The 21,159-nt window shown below is 37.3% G+C and overlaps 1 protein-coding gene across 6 annotated transcripts in view; it reads left to right on the top strand.

The window, feature by feature from the left end:
- Positions 1-20,026, top strand: part of CSTF3 (cleavage stimulation factor subunit 3) — a 71,269-nt gene extending 51,243 nt beyond the window's left edge. For 4 of the 6 annotated variants that reach the window (XM_045578111.1, XM_036426598.2, XM_036426602.2 and 1 more), the window contains 16 exons: positions 984-1,050; positions 1,135-1,169; positions 1,253-1,379; positions 3,459-3,536; positions 4,332-4,494; positions 5,907-6,016; positions 6,604-6,720; positions 6,990-7,064; positions 8,612-8,755; positions 9,780-9,882; positions 12,592-12,661; positions 13,938-14,133; positions 16,482-16,635; positions 17,321-17,415; positions 18,863-18,923; positions 19,367-20,026. In XM_045578111.1, coding sequence (XP_045434067.1) covers positions 984-1,050; positions 1,135-1,169; positions 1,253-1,379; positions 3,459-3,536; positions 4,332-4,494; positions 5,907-6,016; positions 6,604-6,720; positions 6,990-7,064; positions 8,612-8,755; positions 9,780-9,882; positions 12,592-12,661; positions 13,938-14,133; positions 16,482-16,635; positions 17,321-17,415; positions 18,863-18,923; positions 19,367-19,569 — 1,798 coding nt within the window. In that variant the 3' untranslated portion in view covers positions 19,570-20,026. The remainder of the gene's footprint in view (positions 1-983; positions 1,051-1,134; positions 1,170-1,252; positions 1,380-3,458; positions 3,537-4,331; positions 4,495-5,906; positions 6,017-6,603; positions 6,721-6,989; positions 7,065-8,611; positions 8,756-9,779; positions 9,883-12,591; positions 12,662-13,937; positions 14,134-16,481; positions 16,636-17,320; positions 17,416-18,862; positions 18,924-19,366) is intronic. The other 2 variants (XM_036426599.2, XM_036426603.2) reach the window with 2 other exon arrangements.
- The last annotated feature ends 1,133 nt before the right edge of the window (positions 20,027-21,159 follow it).

Below are 21,159 nucleotides of genomic sequence, written 5' to 3'. Positions count from 1 at the left end.
TATTGCAAGGCCTATTTGACAGTTCTGTTGTGTAGTTTCCCTGCTCTGGCTCTCACCCATTCCATCTAACTACACTGAATCTAAGTAATGGACCTTCCCAAATGTTAAAACACACCTCTAAGTTTTATCTATAACTAGAATTCTATCTTCTTTTCCTCATTATTCTTTTTTTTATTTTTTTATTTTTTATTTTTTACAGAGAGGAAGGGAGAGAGATAGAGAGCTAGAAACGTCGATGAGGATGTGCCTGCAACCAAGGTACATGCCCTTGACCGGAATCGAACCTGGGACCTTTCAGTCCGCAGACCGACGCTCTACCACTGAGCCATACCGGTTTCGGCCTTTTCCTCATTATTCTTAATGTCTTATAGTGAAGTGGAAGTTCTTTTACTCTAAATTTTACTTAAGAATTAATAGATCTTCATATGTAACTCATCTGCTTATACCAGATATTTCCACATTTTACTCGGTTTACATATAAGATTAAGCAATTTAAAGGGTAGAAAAATAAATAAAACCTGGGCCTGGACATTGGTAAGCTCACAAGCAGAAGGTAAAAGAAACAAATGACATTGGCAAGCTAACCAAAAGAAGTACTTTGTGTACTTACAAGGATGCCTTTACATTTTTTACACATACAAAAGGTTCACATGCTGTTCTGATACTGTGATCAGAAGTTATGATTCTGTTTTAGTTGTAGATACATTTTAAAATATATATATTTTTATTGATTTCATAGAAAAAGAGAGAGGGATGGAAGCATCAATGATGAGAGAATCATTAATTGGCTGCCTCTTGTATACCCCACACTGGGGATTGAACCCACAATCTGGGCATATGCTATGGACTGGAATTGAACCTAAAATCTTGCAGTCCACAGGCCCATGCTCTATCCACTGAGCAAAACTGGCTAGGACTAAAAATCATTTAAAAAATTAATAAATACAATTTTTAAAAAAACATGTCTTTCACATTTATTTCAGAGAAAAAATGGCTCAAGCATATGATTTTGCACTGGATAAAATTGGGATGGAAATTATGTCTTATCAGGTAGAGTTAAAATATTTTTAATGTATACACCTTATAAATTTGAAAATATCAAGAAAGATACTAACATTTTATTTTATTTCTTAGATTTGGGTGGATTACATCAATTTCTTAAAAGGCGTGTAAGTATTTTTATTGATTTTTTTCAGTGTGCACAGTTGATATAGGTATAATATGATTGATGGCATTTCTTATCCAACACCAGGGAAGCTGTTGGATCTTATGCAGAAAATCAAAGAATAACAGCTGTCCGAAGGGTTTATCAACGAGGTTGTGTTAATCCAATGATCAACATTGAACAACTCTGGAGAGACTATAACAAGTATGAAGAGGTAAATTAGGCCAGATTAATTATTATAATCACACCATTTTAATTTTAATTTTAATGCATTGTGGATTTGTAGATTCTAGGCTTTTTGATATTAGGTACCTGCATATCAGTGCTGTGCATGTCTGTTTTTATGTTGATTGTAATGTAAGAACCACTTCTGATGTTTTTGCAAGGTTTTGAGAAACTCATTATTTTTTAGAGACTACTCTGGAAAAATCGAAATTCTAACAAACCTATTTTTATTCATTGTTAAACTATACCCACACATTGGTGCCTTATGAAATGGTACCTTTTTAGAATTGATTTTCTGATAGTAGTGATCAGTTGCAATGCACCTCTTTTACCTAGTTATAGATAAGATGTTGGCTTGCATTTGTGAAATGTGGAGCTACAATCCAAGATTTTTGGCTCATTGGCATATGCTTTAATCATCTGAGCTAATAAATAAACATACATGCCAAATAAGCTTCATTGTTAAAAGAAAGTTCCTCATATGTCCACTGTGATTTGGAAGAACTATGCAGAGTATTAAAATCGTTCCTCCGTAGCCGAAACCAGTTTGGCTCAGCGGTAAAGCGTTGGTCTGCGGACCGAAAGGTCCCAGGTTCGATTCCAGTCAAAAGCATGTACATTGGTTGTGGGCACATCCCCGGTAGGGGGTGTGCAAGAGGCAGCTGGTCGATGTTTCTCTCTCATCGACGTTTCTAGCTCTCTATCTCTCTTCCTTCCTCTCTGTAAGAAAAATCAATAAAAATATATTTTTAAAAATAAATAAATAAATAAAACCGTTCCTCCGTAGGTATGAGAGTAGCTCTCTAACTTTTTTTTTTGGGGGGGGGGGCGGTTGGTGGGGGGTTAAGAAGTATTGAAGATTACAAAGAACTTTTTAGTTTAATATGGGTTTTACATATCATATTTTGCATATTAACATTAAAACAGAAAGTTTAAGATACTTTTTAATCATTTAAATTTACAACAGAATACTCCTTACATTTTAACATAAATAGTATTGTAACAAACTGTAATTTCCAAAACAAGAAACAATTTAGTGAGAAGATTGGCATTGTTTTGTATTTTTGCAAATTTCTTTAATATCAAGCTTAACAGCTAGATTATATCTGCTTCTAAATTCAATCTTTTATAATATTGAATGTCACATAGTCTCTGAAAAACTCCACTGCATATTTGTAAGAGAGGCAAACGATGTCTTAGTATCATATGAAAACTAGAGGCCCGATGCATGAAATTCATGCAAGGGGCTTGGCCCTCACAGCCCTGGCTTCATCGGGCTGTCCAGTCTAATTAGCATATTACACTTTTATTGTTATAGATTGTTTTGATCTTATGGACCTCACTGAAAGGATCTTGGAAATCAGTTTCTTGGTCTACTCTCTGAGATCTGCTGAACATGAACGATAATGTTTATGTCTACTTCTACCACTGCATTTCTTTTTTTTTCTCCTTTTTCCCCCTGCAGTTATTTTGGAAGTTATGCAGACTTAGAAAAGTACTTTTCAGGATTAATCCACAGCTATTCTCTCAAATGAATCTGTGCATCATTTTTTTTTTTAATTAATATACGTTTTTATTGATTTCAGAGAGGAAGGAAGAGGGAGAGAGAGATAGAAACATCCATGATGAGAGAGAATCATTGGTCAGCTGCCCCCCGCAAGTCTCTCACTGGGGATTGAGGCCACACCTGGGCTTGTGCCCTTGACCGGAATCGAACCTGGGACCCTTTGGTTCGCAGGCCGATGCTCCTTCCACTGAACCAAATCGGCTAGGGCTCATCATTCTTTATTATTAAAATTTTATATGAAACAGAATTTGTATCCTTTCCAAATCATTCCCTAACTTTAAAAATTCCTGATCTATGGAAATTTATTGCCAGTTCATATCAGACTTTGACACATCTTCCTTGATCTCTAAACTATATAATGTGATTGAACCTTTATTTTATTAACAAAAAACGTCTTTTAAAATAAAAAATTTAAAGTGATTTAGTACATGAATAAATTTAACTATATTGTGCTAATACGAAAGTATAGTTAATTAAAACTTATGCTTCCTTTTTCCTTAGGGTATCAATATTCATTTGGCTAAAAAAATGATTGAAGATCGGAGTAGAGATTACATGAATGCTAGGCGTGTAGCAAAGGTATGCAATTTTATCAGGCCACTTATTTCAATGATTGTTATGAGTTTGTTTACACAAGAGCTTTTCCTGTCTGGTATTATTTTCAATCATTAGAAATCTTAATGACAATTAGTAGTGTTGTCTGAGCAGATGACATATTTGAAATGAAATACCTCTTTAAAAAAAAATAGTTCTATATTGTTGAAAGTCTCCTTTTTTCCCCATTGACCTCTTCTAGTATACTGCTGCTAATGATAAAGGGCAAAAGAGAATACATTGAGTTTGGAAGAAACTTTTTAAATATAGAAACTGGTCGTAGAGACAAAGTTCCAACTATAATTGATGAAGTTCTTATCCTTCCCTCCTATTTGCTTATGCATATCTGAATACTGTATTACTCTGTTGTCTAATAACAGCTCTCAGAGACAAACTTTTGTCTTGTGAACATAGCTTTTCATTAATTGACACCATGAGAAGTTAGGGAAAATAGTGTAGTGATACAAATTTAAAAAGACCCAGTCTCTCAAAAGATGGCAGTAATGATGCCACCAGATCATCAGTCATGTTCTGTCCTGGAGAGTGACCTCCTAGATTATCTTTACAGACCAGATGTGTTCTTTTCACCCAATCCTGATAACCTGTTCTTGGGTAGGTAATTTGCTATAATCTTTCTCCCTGATTTTAAATATTTAGATTATATTAAAGTAGTATTTGGAAGAAATTGGCATTTTAGCAAATTATTCCAAGCTGACCAACCTTTTGTATATCTGAGTAGTTCCTATGCTGACCACAGAATGCTAAATGCTTTTCATGTAGGAATATGAGACAGTAATGAAAGGCTTGGACCGCAATGCTCCCTCAGTGCCTCCTCAGAATACTCCTCAAGAAGCTCAGCAGGTAGATATGTGGAAGAAATACATACAGTGGGAAAAGAGCAACCCTCTTCGTACGGAAGATCAGACCCTTATAACAAAAAGAGGTAATAAGATTAACCCTCCTGAGGTTCCAGTCACATGCATGTTATACCAATTGATATTATCTCATAGGAATCTGAGGTTGTTTTTTTTTTTTTTTTAATATACTTTTATTGATTTTAGAGAGGAAGAGATAGAGACATCAGTGATGAGAGGGAATCATTGATTGGCTGCCTCCTGTACATTGGATCGAGCCTGCAACCCAGGCATGTGCCCTTGACCGGAATTGAACCGGGGACCCTTTGGTCCACAAGCCAACTCTATTCACTGAGCCAAACTGGCTAGGGCCTGAGGTTGTTTTTCAACCTGTCTTTTTTTCTCTTATGTTCTTCAGATTTAGTAATTTGTATAAATCTATCTCTATGTTCACTGAGCTTTGTTTTATAATATCCAGTCTACTGTTAAGCCCGTCTAGTGAATTCTTCATTTCAGATATTTTACTTTTCAGTTTTATAGATTCTATAAATTTTTGTATTTTTTATAGTTACAGTTCCATATGCATTAACATCTTTTTCTTTAAGTCATTAAACATATTTATAACCGTAGTTATAAAATCCTTTTATGCTAATTCAACATCTGGACTATCATGGGATTGGCTTTCTTTCTTTCTTTTTAATATATTTTATTGAATTTTTACAGAGTGGAAGGGAGAGGGATAGAGAGCTAGAAACATCGAGGAGAGAGAAACATCGACCAGCTGCCTCTTGCACACCCCCTACGGGGATGTACATGCCAGCAACCAATGTACATGCCCTTGACCGGAATCAAACCTGGGACCTCTCAGTCCGCAGGCTGATGCTCTACCACTGAGCCAAACCGGTTTTGACGGTTTCCTTTTTTCTTGACTGTGGGTCACACTTCCTTAGGGACATTGTACAGATGTACAAGTGAAAGACTATAGAGCTGGATTTGGTTACCTTCCTATGAAACGTGCTGAGTTTAACACGGAGTTAAGTTACTGGCAGGTCACCTGGGCTTTGTAGTGACTTGGTTTTACACTAAGATGGGTCTGTTTTACGTTTGCCCTTAATCTCAGGGTAAATCTCTCAGTCCTGTGACATAGTGGAAATAGTCTTTTTTTTTAAAGTTTTATTGGAGTGCATTGCCTTAGCCCCATGGTCAGCAAACTGCGGCTCTCGAACCACATACTGTTCTTTGCCCCCTTGAGTGTGGCTCTTCCACGAAATATCTCGGTCTGGGCGAGTCTATTTTGAAGGAGAGGCATTAGAAGAAGTTTAAGTTTAAAACTTTTGGCTCTCAAAAGGAATTTCAATCGTTGTACTGTTGATATTTGGCTCTGATGACTAATGAGTTTGCCGAACACTGCCTTAGCCTAATAGTTTAATTGTGATGCTTATATTGATAGATTTGTAAATAACATTTATTTTAATTGAATCTTGTGACTGTCTTTCCTTAGTTATGTTTGCTTATGAACAGTGTCTGCTTGTGCTGGGCCATCACCCTGATATTTGGTATGAAGCTGCCCAGTATCTTGAGCAGTCAAGTAAACTGCTAGCAGAGAAGGGGGTGAGTATTCCTTTTGTCCCTTTTTGTCTTTCCATGGGTTTGGCATAGTAATAATTTGCTAAGTATAGCGCTGAGCCCTTGCCAGTGCCACTCAGTTATCAGAACATCAGGTTACACACTGGAAGGTCTTGGATTTGATTCCTGGTCAAAGGCACATTCCTGGGTTACAGGTTCGATCCCTGGCCTTGGTCAGAGTGTGTGCAGGAGGCAACAGGTAACCAATTGATGTTTCGCTCTCTCCCCCTTCTGTTCTCTCTAAAAGTCAATGGAAAAAATATCCTTGGGAGAGGATTAACAAAATTTTGGTAATAAAGAATAGTGTTGAAAACTTTAATTTATATTAATATGAATCTTAATGACACCCTTATGTAATTAGACTATTTTTCAAGGTATTACAGTGATGAATCATTTAGAGTATTTTATGATTCTGCTGTTAAAATAATGGAATGAGTCTTTGAAATATTTTTAAAATCCAGAAATGATATGTGTCCATATGTGTGTGTGTGTGTGTGTGTGTGTGTGTGTATTTTATTCTCTTTCAGCTATATTAACATTTTTGTAGTGAGCTTTTCTTTTTTCTCTCTTAGGATATGAATAATGCCAAACTTTTTAGTGATGAAGCTGCTAATATATATGAAAGAGCCATAAGCACTTTATTAAAGAAGAATATGCTTCTGTATTTTGCATATGCAGATTATGAAGAGGTTAGTAAAAAAATATTTAGAAATAAAAAAATTTCTTATAATTGGATTTTTTACTGCAGGACTGAATTTTTTTTCTGGTTGCCTCTTTGCCTAGAATATTGCTTTTGGTAGACAAAGATGATACAAAATGGACATTTATTAGTCCTCAGCTTATTACATATTTATGCTCAAAGCGGGTGCCATTGTGGGGGGCGGCCTCTGGATTCCTCAGAGCTCTAACCGTGCTTGTGTAGAGTATATATTCATGTCCACTTCTTCTCTACCCTTAGAGTCGCATGAAGTACGAGAAGGTTCACAGTATATATAACAGACTTTTGGCGATTGAGGATATTGACCCCACCTTGGTGAGTACATTACAAATCTCTTTCCTACCTTTGCAACCTGCTTTAACATAAAAAATGTATGTGCATACAACAAGATTCACTGTTTTTATTGTTTACTTCTATGACCCTTGACCAGTAACATTGAATCATGGGACCATCATGATGATGAATCATGGGAATAATCATCCAGTGACATTTGTTCATCACAATTAAATATTAAACACTTCAATTGTTCTCAAACATTCTCTCATGTGACCCCATTGTAGTCAACCCTTCTTTTTTCCCAGCCACTGGCAGTTACTGATCTGTTCTCTATTCAATCTTCTTTTTTATTTAACGCAGCAATATGGTATAGCTTCTGGGGCATTTTCTCTAACACCTTCATTGTGCTCATGGTTAGAGCCATTTATGCCACATAATTGTAGCATAATAAATATTTCTTTTTTACATAAATGGAGCATCCTGAGGAGAGACTGGACAGAAACTCACCTTGTCCTGAATACTGCTCTGGAATAATGGTTCTCAAAGTCCTGAGTTTTGTAGAAGCAACATAGAGCTCTTTCTGGGAGGGGAGGGAAGGCCAGTGTGTGAGGCTCTAGACTCTGCCACAAGTCAGCTTCAGCTATACTGCTTTTTTGTTTGTTTGTTTTGGCTTTCCACTGTTTTAATTGCTGGCATTTAATAACGATTTTTTAAATATATTTTTATTGAGTTCAGAGAGGAAGGGAGAGGAAGAGGGAGAAAGAGATAGAAAGAAACATCAATGATGAGAGAAAATCATTGGTCATGCTATCTTCTGCATTCCCCCCACTGGGGATTGAGCCCACAATCAGGCATGCACCCTTGACTGGAATTGAACCCAGGACTCCTAATAATAATTTTTAAATTCATTTAGCAAACTGCTCTGTGCTATATTCCAGCAGTATAACGACAAATTAGGTAAATTTTCTTTCTTCAAGAAACTCATAGTTCATTCCTTTATTCATCCACTTGTAAAAACTGAGTAACAACAGTTTGACATCATCAAAACTGGGCAAATCAGGACCCTACTCATCATCCAGAGACATTTGCTCATTGAACAAATACTCATCATGTATTGGGCACTCAATAGGTGCTGAGTATAAAATGGTTCATGAATAGTTTAAAATGACTTATAAAGTTACATTATTGGTCTTTGGAAAATAATAGTGGGCTTTTATAGCAATAAATTAAGAAAATGTGAAGGCTTTCCAACTTGGGCCCAGTATAATGGCTCCCACAAAAAGGGTGGTGAGGGAAAGAAGGGCTATTCTGCCATCAACAAGATAGTGGCCAGAGAATATGCCACCAGCATCACAGGTGCATCATGGAGTGGGGTTCAAGAAGCCTGTCTCTCAGACACTCAGAGAGATCCGGGAATTTGCCATTAAGGAGATGGAAACTCCAGAGGTATGCATTGACACCACGCTGAAAAAGCTGTCTTATACAAAAAACATATTAGTATTAAGATATAACGTAAGCCAGTTTTGAATACTACCCAGATCACACTCTGCCTTAGTTATGGAACACAAATACTTGGTTTTACATAGGTATACATCCAATATATGAAATTTGCAAGAAGAGCAGAAGGTATCAAATCTGGAAGAATGATATTTAAGAAAGCAAGAGAAGATACCAGAACCCGCCATCATGTCTATGTGACTGCAGCACTCATGGAGTATTACTGTAGTAAAGTAAGTACTGAAATAAAATTAACAATGAAATAATTTTCTTCATCTGAGATAATTGAAAGAAAGGAAGTCCCAGTTCCTGTCATTAGGCTAGTCTTATTTTCATTTTTTTTAAATGTATTTTTATTGATTTTAGATAGGAGGGAGAAGGAGAGAGAGAGAAACATCAATGATGAGAGAGAATCATTGATTGGCTGCTTCCTGCATGCCCGCTACTGGGGATCAAGCCTGCAACTCAGGCATGTGCCCTTGACTGGAATTGAACCCAGGACCCTTCAGTCTGCAGGCCAATGCTCTATCCTCTAAGCCACATGTGTCAAACACAAGGCCCGCGGGCCAAATCCGTCCCGCCAGGCCTTGCAATGTGGCCCGCACCGCGCTGTCAACACTGCACTCCGCTGCATTTCCATCACAATGACAGTTTATGACTGTTCAGTAAACCATTCGGCCGGCGATTTAGACTGGATTTTAGATTTTGGCCCCTTCTCTGATTGAGTTCGACACCCCTACTCTAAGCCAAACTAGCTAGGGCATAAAGGAAGTCTTAAGTGCAATTGTGTGCAATTACATGGAACATCAACCCAAACCCCCACTGTTTGCTCATTTCTACCTTATTAAACTCCATATTTGTGAATCTAAACCTCCTCGAGTGGTTTTTAGCACTGTAATTTTTATTTAATATAGTATTAATTTCCATTTTAATTCTTTTTTTTTTTTTTAATATATTCTTATTGATTTTGAAGACGGAGAGTGATAGAAACATTAATGATGAGAGAATCATCAACCGGCTGCCTCCTGCAAGCCCCCTACTGGGGATCAAGCACCTAACCTGGGCATGTGCCTTGACTGGGAATTGAACTGTGACTTCCTGATTCATTGATCAATGCCCAACCACTGAACCACCCAGGCAGGGCTCCATTTTAATTCTTAATATAACTTGTCACATTTAGGTACTATAGTTTTAATATCCTTTTGAGCATCTTATCTGACACTTCATGGAAATCAGTACTTTACTCTCTATTTCTAGGACAAATCTGTTGCCTTTAAGATTTTTGAGCTGGGGCTAAAGAAATATGGAGACATTCCAGAATATGTTCTGGCCTATATTGACTATCTTTCTCACCTTAATGGTAAGTAGATCTATAATGATTACATAATATTAAACCATCAATGTTATTCTCTGAAATTATGTTGCTATATTTTTTCCTTCTCCAATGTATTATAATCATGTTATCACACCAGAATCAGGCACTTGATAGCACTCAGAAAATATTTGTGGCCTGACAACCAAGAATTTGTATTTATTGAGAAATGGGAGGTGTCTTGATTCTGCAGAACGGTCTTTAATACATCATCAGTAAATTCCCATCAGTAGTAGGATAAAGCTGTATATTTAGAGTTGGAGACAGAGTTGTCCGTGCTCATCTCTGATAGCTCTGGGTAAATGTCTCTCGTGTGGGGAAAGGGACAAGCGGTGATAGGACAGGACAGACAAAAACGATAGCCACCAAAACTCAAAGGTGCCCAAGTAGTAAAGAAAATGCTTTGAGGCTCCTGGGGAACCAACTTCAAAACCAAACATGATGTTTATTTAGCATCTTTACTTTTATTTCCCTGTTCTATTGTAATAATAATTATAATGTTGAGTTTTTACCTTATACCAGGCACTGAGCTAGAGTATTCATATATACTGTACATGTATATCTCATTTAGTCCAATTACCCACAGTCTAGGATAGTATTTGACCAAAAAAATGATATCATAAAAATTGATTTAAGAAATATACAAGTATATGCCATGTGAATGATTATAGAATTAGATATCACAGGTATTGACCAATGATTTTAATGATAGTTTCAGGAAATAATAACATTCTGTATATCTAAATAATAGAAAAGAATACAACTTACATATGATTTTGTATTTCAGCTGAGTGATTCTACACTCTGGAAAAGGACTTAACTTCAAAAAGTGAGACAGTGGAACATTTAATTAAATTTTTATTTTCTTGTATGAAATTAATGTTCCTCACTAATTTTTAACTATTTTGCTTGATTTTTTTTAGAATAGTTAGTAGTATGTATAATATTTGCTATTCTAAAATTGAGGATGATATCTGATGTAGACATTTTTGTCTTCCAGCCTCAGTGTTTTAGATAGTCTTCCACTCATTTATCCATCCACTCATCTATCCATCATTCATTTATTCAGTATACTCTGGTTAGTAGGGCCTGAGAATAGAAAGGTGAATAGGACTCCATTCTTCCCCTCAGAGCATTCTCATAGGGAATCATAGGTATAAACATAATTCCATCATTATTTGGTCCTTAATTGAAGCATGATTAGGTGTATGAACTTGTTTTGGGTTTCTCAACTGCAGAACAGTGATAGAGGTGATTAAATGAAGTTTTGACTTTTATATGGGTGTGGTAAGCATGCTATGTATAAATGTTAACTACTTAGGATATGGTGGCAATCATGAAAAAAGTGCTAAATTCTGTAGTAGAGCCCTGAGTGAAGCACTTCGGAGGCAGAGAGAGGAGAGTATAATTTAGTTCTAGAGCTATGCGTGCTCTTATGGTAGCCATTTTAGACTACTGAGTTTTGAGCACTTGCAATGTGGTCAGGCCAAAATGAAATATGGTGCAAGGGTAAAATATCAGATTTCAAATAGTATGGGGGGGGGTAACATATCTTGATTTTTCACATTGATTGCATGTTGAAATGATAATTTATGTATACTGGATTAAATAAAATATATTAAATTCCACCATTTTTACTCTTTTATTTTTATTTTATTGATTTTCTAAAGAAAGGAGAGGGAGAGATAGAAACATTGATAAGAGAAAACATCCATCGGCTGCCCCTGCATGCTTCCTACTGGGGATCGAGCCCATAACCAAGGCATGTGCCTGAGCCAGCAACCTCTTGTGCACGGGATGACACTCAGCCAACCAAGCCCCTGTCATAAAGAAGGGGACACAAGATAGGTTGTGAAGGACAGGCAGTCGTTAGCCAGGTAAAGAGAGGAAAATGTGTTATTCCAGGCAGAGAACAATATAAGAGCAATGGAAAGTTATATGGAATGGTAAAAAGTATGCCTAAAGCAAAGTGTGGAACACAGCAAAAAGAATAAAATGCAAGATTTACTTGCCACTCACCATTGATGCCACCAATACTGCTGCCGCCCTGGGCACGAGAAAGGGATGTGGGCGCCTCCCCTTCCCGCCCCGGAACTGGCCAAGGCAGCACCGTGCAGACAGGCTTTGGGGAAGCTTGGGAACCGGGGCCAGTGTGTGCCCTTCTTTCCAAGGGGGAGCAAAAGAGAGAACATAGAGTGGGCATGTTCTCCTCGTTCTCAATTCATTTCCCGTTTGCATATTTGTCTTCCAGTCTAGGTATTATTGTACCTCTATAGGAATTTAAACCTAAATACAGAGGAGTCCTGGTGTTGCAAAATAAGAAACTCAACTATATCTCAATTTGCCATCCTTCCCACTCATTGTATTTAAAAATATCAACAGTCACACTTCTAATGTCATCAGATAATGTAATTGTCATTATTTTTAAAGGCAAATGGTGCCAGGCTCAGACCTGTGATAGTTACACATTACAACTGCAGTATACTAAGGAGGGCTGAACTATAGGTTAAAAGACCTGGTTTCAAGTTATATATAGCTTGGTTACTCAATAACAGTGAACCAGATCAACTACCTTAGTTTTGTGAACCTCAAGTTCCCTCATCTTTAAAAATTGGTTGTGATAATAGTTAATGCACGTGCAAATACACTGCTGAATTGTGAAACTCAATTTAATATTTGAAAACTCTTTTATCCTAGAGGATAATAATACCCGAGTTTTGTTTGAACGCGTTTTAACATCTGGAAGCCTTCCTCCCGAAAAGTCAGGGTAAGCATCGTGAAAACTTGTTGGGCAGGTCCTAATGTGTATTGAATACTTGAATTGTGATTGATAGAATGAACATTTGCTTTTTGAGTATAAATTTCAGGAGAAATTTCCCATCTCTCTCAAAACTTAACTTATAAATGCCTACCTGCAATATTTTCATACCTGTTTAAGATAATTTAAAAAAAAATTTTGTTTAGTTTTAAAGATACATTTTTAGTGTTTGTACAATGATCAGTTGTTTTCAGAGAAGCCTTGGCAATTTATTATTGACTATTTTAATATATTTTTCTAGTTTTATCCTTAGAAATGATCTGAACAAATTAGAGACATGTTCTGAAATTTTACCTTTCTTGAGAGCAAAGATTCTTACAGATTGAAAATTTGTTTGACACATTATGTCCCTGATTTATGGTTTTACATCTATCAGTTTTACCAAACAGAGGAATATAAAGTAATGATATAGTGGAAATAATAAGGCATTGAAGTCTTGGGTTCAAATCCCAGCTTAGCTAACCTACACCCTGGGCAGATCTCATAACCTTGCCAATCCTTACTTTCCCATCGAGTAACAATAATATCTACCAGTGACAGATTTTTGTGGTAGTTTTATACCTGGTATATAATAGGTATTTGGTGTATTAGCACAATGGTGCTTAATGACACTGAAAGCCTCAGATAATTAATTCTGGCTGTTAAATAGTAGTGAGGCATAAATTGATCCTCAGTGATCCATATTCATGGGAAAAATAGAGAGCTTTTATATTTTTATTCAAAAGATTGAATGAAGAATGTATTCTACGTTGTAATTCATGCCACTCAACAAAAGGTGAAGCCACATTCATTATTCAGGAGAAATTGGAAATCTATCCAGATTCTTTTTTTTAGCTCTTCCACCTGGAGTTTACCTTTTCCAGGGTAAATATGTGTTATTGACCACAAAGAATTGGAAGGTATGCTAAATAAGTAAAAAATCACAACAGAGCTTAAATATAGAAGTATTTAGGGTGAAATATTATGTCTATAATTTACTTTCAAATTCCTAAATAAAAACAAGATAAAGCAAATATGGCAAAATATTAGTAATATTTAAATCTAGGTCATTAGGTAATGATATATTTGTTACACTATTCTATTTTTCTATAGTTTGGAAATCTTTATAATAAAAAAGAGACAATTTTTAAAAGGGAGAGGGGGAGCTTAAGGCTTTTTTAAATAAATGTATTTCCTGTCCCAAACCCAGAACAATTAAGTATTGATTCTATTTATTTTCTTACAGAGAAATCTGGGCCCGATTTCTAGCTTTTGAAAGTAATATTGGTGATCTAGCTAGTATACTCAAAGTGGAGAAAAGACGGTTTACAGCATTCAAGGAAGAGTATGAAGGCAAAGAAACAGCTTTACTGGTAGATAGATACAAGTTCATGGATTTATACCCTTGCTCTGCAAGTGAACTAAAAGCACTTGGTTATAAGGTATGTACTTAGGGTCAGGATGTGTGTAGTATCCTTATTTTTCCAATGTTTTAGAACACTTCATGGATAAACCTCACTCTAAATTCTGAAGTAGAAATTAATCTAGTTTTAGAATTGATTTGCAGAAAATAAGAAAAAAGTTCAGGGAATTTTCTTGGGTCTCTGAAACATTGAATATCAAATGTACTGCCCTGGCTGGATGGCTTAGGTGGTTGGAGTGTCATCTTGTACACCAAAAGGTGGTGGGTTTGATTCCCAGGATGGGGACGTACTTAGGTTGCGGGTTTGATCCCCACTTCAGGGTGTTTTCGGGAGACAACCCATCAATGTTTTCCTTTCTCTGTCTTCTTTTTTCTCCTTCTAAAAACAACAAACATATCCTCAGGTGAGGATTTTAAAAAAGTACTGAACAAAATGAAATTTAACAAATACTTTCATTCCCTGAAATTGTCATTGCCCTACGTCTGATGGGCAGACACATGGAGGTGTTGGGAGGAGAGAAAAACAAAATATGGCCGTCATCTGAGGTATTATATTTTTTCCTCAATAGTTCTTAAAACTGAACGTATTTGGACAGCTCTTAAATCAAATGTCACATATTTGTAGGTATAAAGAAGAAATATTACAGTTTCTTAAGTCAGTAAGTCTCCTTGAGGGATCTATAGCTTTGAAACATCAATCCTTTCACGGGGCCCTGGAGGAAATTAGCTTATCTAGAAATGGAACTCTGCTGTGTAGACCACTGAGTCATAAAACAATCCGGCTACCTGAACCCGTCCTGACGTGGGGGAAAATTAATGTTTACACAGCCCCAGAACAGCCCTGGCTAAGAACACCATTGTTGTATTATTTCTTGATTTTTCTCTGCCATGTTAGCAAAGACCAGGGTGGAAATTCAAAGGGAAGAGTCTTAGATTGGTTCCTTTTATCCAACCAGCATTAGGATATTCCTGACCACCATTCTCCATTTCCTCACTGCCCTCTTTTGGCCCAGGCCTCACTAGTCTGCCGTCCAAACCAGGTTGAAATATAATATTTGAGAAAAATAACTCATAAGTTTCAGACCTTTTGGTTAGTGGATGCTCCAGTTCTGTGCCAGTCCCAAGTTCCTTTTCTGAACTAAGGGGTAACTGCCTAGAGCTGAGCAGGTTCTCCTCCTAGTTTAACTACTTCTCAATGAAAAGCCGAATATGCTTTAGACTGTGTGAATTTATTAGAAAAAGTCTCAACTTTGCAAAGATGAAAATGGAAATTATGAAAGTTAATGAAAATAGCTATTTCCAAGTAGAACGTCTTGAATATGAATTTTCCATCTTATATTTCTTTCTACTCTTTTATTTTGGAAAGATTAATATGTTTCTATGTGTATAACATGTTAGGAATGTGAGAAAAGAGTAATTCTCAGTAGGCCCGCTCATTTAGAGTTGCCTTCAACTGCATGTGAGAATTTGAGAAGGTGAAATGCTTGTGTATCCCTTGATGGTGGCAGAAGGACTCTTGATTCCAGACAGCTAGAGTGACACAGTTTGCCTGTAGGAGAGGAACTTCTCTGGAGTGGGGTATCGCCTAACAGGCTTCCTTTGGAGAGCTGTTCTCGGCCCTGGTGGGCACTGCCAGATGAAGACTGATGGGTGTGAGGTCAGAGGCCTGTGCTCCCAGTCCTCTCTACTATCGATACTTGGCTGTGTGACCTTGGAAATACCAGAGCCTCTTGAAGTTTCTAGTCCCTTCTCTAAAATGGAGATGTTACTGTTTGCCTCATTAAGAAAAAGAAATAGGAGCCAGAATTATCTGACAAATAATGGCTGCTCATTAAGTGTTCCTTCTTCCTATAATTGTATGTTGGGAATATTTTATTTCATTAACAAACTCTTAACTAGTGTAAGCAATGATAAACTTGATTTTAGCTTTAATGAAGCAGGACCTCCCTTACTCTAGCTTCTTCACTTAAATGGATGTGGTTCAATTCCAGTGGAAGGGAGGTGTCAGAAAGTACCTAAAATCGCAGATTTTCTTCAAATTACCCCAATGTACTTGGTGTCCAGTCTTACATATTAACCCACAAAAGATTGTGTCTAACAAATGTCCCAAATGATTTTTCCCCACCCCTAAATGATTCTTAACAGGTTGGGTAAGGTTAAAAAACACCAAATCTCTAGAGCCTTTTAGATTTCCTTGTTGAGAATTTAACAATCTTTACCATCAGCAAGTTCTTGCTTATTCCTCTCCATTCTCCCTTTCTGTGGCTTTTACCCAATTATCCCGTGTATCCTCAAGATTGTAGAATTGCAGTTATACTCTGTAAGTCCCTTTTTCAGGTTTAGGATTCTTCTGTTCTGCATTTTCAGGATGTCTCCCGTGCTAAGCTAGCAGCTATAATTCCAGACCCAGTTGTAGCTCCTTCTATAGTGCCTGTTCTGAAAGATGAAGTGGATAGAAAACCAGAATACCCTAAACCAGATACTCAGCAGATGATTCCATTTCAGCCACGACATTTAGCACGTAAGCCATAACTTTAGATCCAGTACTGGTTTAAATCCAGAGGTGTTGGGGGGTAAGAAATGTGACCTTTCCATTGTACGTCCACTATTAGACGAGGGTCACTATGACAAGTGACTAGACTGTAATCTTTGAACTATGTTAAGCCTGTCTTTAAAACAAACAAAAAACTCAATGACCCAGATGCCAGTAACCCAGTTTGGCAGTGATACTTAAGACAGCTTTCAGAAATGCTGCTGCGTACAGATTATCTGTACAGCTGGAAACTTACTTCAGTGATGTTATTTGGTATTATTTATACTTACTAATGGACAGTAGTTCCTCTAGATCCTATTTGAACCGGCCCCTTATGATTAAATATGTTGTTGAATAACTGACTTTAAACAGGATTGCTCAACAAATAACCTGGAAGGCTTAGAAATGGTCTTTGGCAAATGGACTTCAGTTCAGACCCTGGGTTGTCATATGCAAAGTCATTTAAGTTTATTCTGCAATGGGGTCGAGATGGCTTTCACTGTCTCACCTTCTTGAGTTTGTTCAAATGTGTAAAGCCCTGAACACAACTTTAAAATGTCCAGAAAAAAGCAATATAGACATAGAACATCATTGTGTAAAAATTACTTACTTTAGCTCTTAATGTAGAGAATTGTTCCATCCCGTCTGATTCTTGCTTTTCTTTCTCTTATAGCTCCAGGTTTACACCCGGTACCTGGTGGAGTATTCCCAGTACCACCTGCAGCTGTTGTTTTAATGAAACTTCTCCCTCCTCCAATCTGTTTCCAGGTTAGTTCACAATTTTCATGATATACTTGCTTTGGGAGTTAGAGTAACTGTGTGCTTTTCCTCTGATATCATGGGAAATATAAAGTAGTGCTTTTTTAACTTGTCAGATTTTGGGGATTAAAATTTGTGTCAACATCACTAATCACCAGAGAAATGCAAATTAAAACTACAATAAGAGCCGAAACCAGTTTGGCTCGGTGAATATAGTGTTGGCCTGCGGACTGAAAGGTCCCAGGTTCGATTCCAGTCAAGGGCATGCACCTTGGTTGTGGGCACATCTCCAGAAGGGGGTGTGCAGGAGGCAGCTGGTCGATGCTTCTCTCTCATCGATGTTTCTGACTCTCTTCCTCTCTGTAAAAAAAATCAATAAAATATACATTTAAAAAAACACACAACACAATGAGATATCACCACACACCTGTCAGAATGGCTATCATCAATGAATCAACAAACAAGTGTTGGTGAGAATGTGGGGAAAAGGGAACCCTTGTACACTGTTGGTAGAAATGCAGGCTGATACAGCCCTTGTGGAAAACAGTATGGAGGTTCCTCAAAAAATTAAAAATAGAACTACCGAATGACCCAGCAATTTTACTTCTGAACATTTATCCAAAGAAATCCAAAGCACCAATTTGAAAAGATACATGCATTCCTATGTTCACTGCAGCATTATTTACAATAACCAAGAGAAGGACACAACCTAAGTGTCCAGTTAGATAGTAGAAAATTATATAGTACATATATACAATGCAATATCATTCAGTCATAAAAAAAAGAATGAAATCATACCGATTTGCAACAATATAGATGGACCTAGAGAGTACTATGCTAAGTGTGAAATAAGTCAGAAAGATAAACAAGATACGATTTTACTTATTTATGGAATCTAAAAAACAAACAAATAAAACAGACTTATAGATACAGAGAACAAACTGATGGTCGCCAGATGGGATGGGGGTTGGAAGACTGGATGAGGAAGGTGAAGGGATTAATAAGTATAAGTTGGCAGTTATGAAATAGTCATGTGAATGTAAACTGCAGCATAGGGAATATAGTCAGTAATATTTTATCTATGGCCCAGACCAGGTAGCTCAGTTGGTTAGAGCGTCATCCCAATGTGCCAAGGTTGCAGGTTTGATCCCCGGTCAGGGCACACACAATAAATGTATAAGTGGACCAACAAATCAGTGTTTCTTTCTCTCTCCCTCCCTCTCTCTCTCTCAAATCAATAAAATTTGTTTATAAGACTAAGAATTAAAAAAAATTTTTTTAACCATGTATGGTGCCTGATGGGTACTAGACTTATCAGGGGATCACCTCATAAATTATATAAGTGTCTATCCAATATGCTCTACACCTGAAACTAATATAATATTGAATGTCAACTGTAATTTAAAAATATTTTTAATAAAACGTTTAAAAATAAAATTTATTTATATCAAAATAGGGTCCTTTTGTACAAGTGGATGAACTGATGGAAATTTTCCGAAGATGCAAGATACCCAATAGTAAGTCATGAAAACTCATGAAAACTCCTCTTCTTAGAGTGGAATTCACATGGTCGTCTCCTATGCAGGAGGAGATTGACGATCTTTGCCACTTAAGTTTCTGAAACCAGCTGGCCACCTTACAGAAGTACAAAGCAACATAGGCGTGACCTTGGCACAGAGACTTCTTCACATTCTGATTTCACTAAGTAACACGTCACAAAAACCTTATCTTTCCTACTCATGTGAACATGCACTATTAGGTTTGGCCTATGAAAACAGTTTTATTGACGTTAGCAGTTTTTGTCTGTTCCCTCAATTATTTAGTGTTAGTAGTCCTATCCCCTCTTTGCTAATAGTAGGGGATAAGACTAACTATAAAGTATCCAAAGTAGTACGTGCATACTCTTTCATAGCAGCGTGATTTTCAGCATCTTCCAAAGCCCTTTCTGTTTTGTTCACAGCTGTTGAGGAAGCTGTGAGGCTCATTACGGGAGGCGCCCCAGAGCTCGCTGTGGAAGGCAATGGCCCGGTGGAAAGCAACGCAGTGCTCACCAAGGCCGTCAAAAGGCCTAACGAGGACTCAGACGACGACGAGGAGAAGGGAGCCGTCGTCCCCCCTGTTCATGACATTTACAGAGCGCGGCAGCAGAAGCGGATTCGGTGAAACCGGCTCAAAACCTGCCTCTACAGGAAAACTTTTACCCAGGATTCCCTCTTTGCCTCCTAAGTCACATGTTTAAGAGAGACAATGCTTTGTTACAAGGTTCTTGGAAACAAAGTTGTATTGTCATTGGTGCCTCTATCATCTGGTTCTTGAGAAAGAAAACCAACCAACCTGTGTGAATTTTACAACATGGAACTGAGAACAGTGCAAAATGGCAGAACCACATTTTGTTCCCTCTTCAAGGGTGTCTTGTATGTGCCGCTTGAAGACTGTGAGTTTTCAATAGTTTTATTTTAAAACTGGATGGCTTATGATTGTAAAGCATTTTATCACACTTTTCTGAAAACAGTTGTTCTCCATTTGCTTATGTAGAGTCCTGCCTTATTGTTTGTTTTTATTTATGGCAGAATGTATGGAATCTGTTTTGTAGTTTAAAATTTAAAAAAAAATCCTTTAATCAATAAAAGGATCTAAAAAAAAAAAGTCTTGCCTCCTTCTGCTGCTTTCATTCAGAATTTGTTTAAAACAGCTACTTACATTATGTTATTCAGCCAATACCATCAACACTGCAAGAAGAATCACGCTATTTACTGTGCGTATGCTTAACTGCATGTCCTCCCTGATCTTTTTTGGTACCAACTGGAAACATGAGGGATCCATTTTTTTAATATGTATTTTTATTGATTTCAGCAAAGGGAAGAGAGACAGAAACATCAGTGATGAGAGAGAATCATTGATCGGCTGCTTCCTGCATGCCCCCCACTGGGGATCAAGACCACAACTTGGGCATGTGCCCTTAATTGGAATCAAATCCAGGACACTTCAGTCTGCAGGCCAATGCTCTATCCACTGAGCAAAACCAGCTAGGGCAAAACTCAGTGAATTTTCCTGTCCCTGTATTTATTGTCATTTTATTTTTTTTAACTCTATTCCTCTTTCCTCTTCCTCTTCTTAGACTTCTTAAAGTAGGCCTTTTAACATTTCTTGGCTCTTTAAGAAGAGGGTGCCTGTGGCACTACCATGTAGCTCAGTTGGTTGGAGCATTGTCCTGATTTGCCGAGGTTGCAGGTTTGATCCTGGGTCAAGGCACACACAAAAAGCAACCAATGAATGCATAACTAAGTGAAACAACAAATCGATATTTCCCTCAAATCAATAAATAAAAACACTTTAAAAAATAATTTAAAATAAATAAATAAGTTGGTGCTTGGTCTTCAGTGGACGTTGCTCTCCCTGGCAGTCAGAAATCTCACTGCTTTTCACAGCCAGATGTTAGGAGAGTTCCTATTCCTGGTCCAGTGCTCTAGGCTTACACCCCCGGCAGCTGGTACCTCGGCAGCTGTCCGCTGACGTGGGGCCAACCCTCTGGAATCTCTGCCCACCAGTTTCAAAGTGGCTTCTGTAATTCCTTGGTTATAAGACTTCTCTTCAGTTAGTCTTCAGTGGTTTATTCAGGATGATTGTTCTCTATTTTAGTTGTAATTCGTTTAGTCCTTGGAAGAGGTGAATGTAGCTTCCACCTACTCCACCGCCACCTGGATCTCTGTCCTCCTTACCTTTAACAAAGGGATTCCTTGCACTATTTCATCC

Source organism: Pipistrellus kuhlii, unplaced genomic scaffold (assembly GCF_014108245.1).
Source record: "Pipistrellus kuhlii isolate mPipKuh1 unplaced genomic scaffold, mPipKuh1.p scaffold_m20_p_9, whole genome shotgun sequence".
Lineage (NCBI taxonomy): Eukaryota > Metazoa > Chordata > Mammalia > Chiroptera > Vespertilionidae > Pipistrellus > Pipistrellus kuhlii.
The sequence above is the reverse complement of the archived record's forward strand: the minus strand, read 5'-3'. Positions and strand labels throughout refer to the sequence as shown.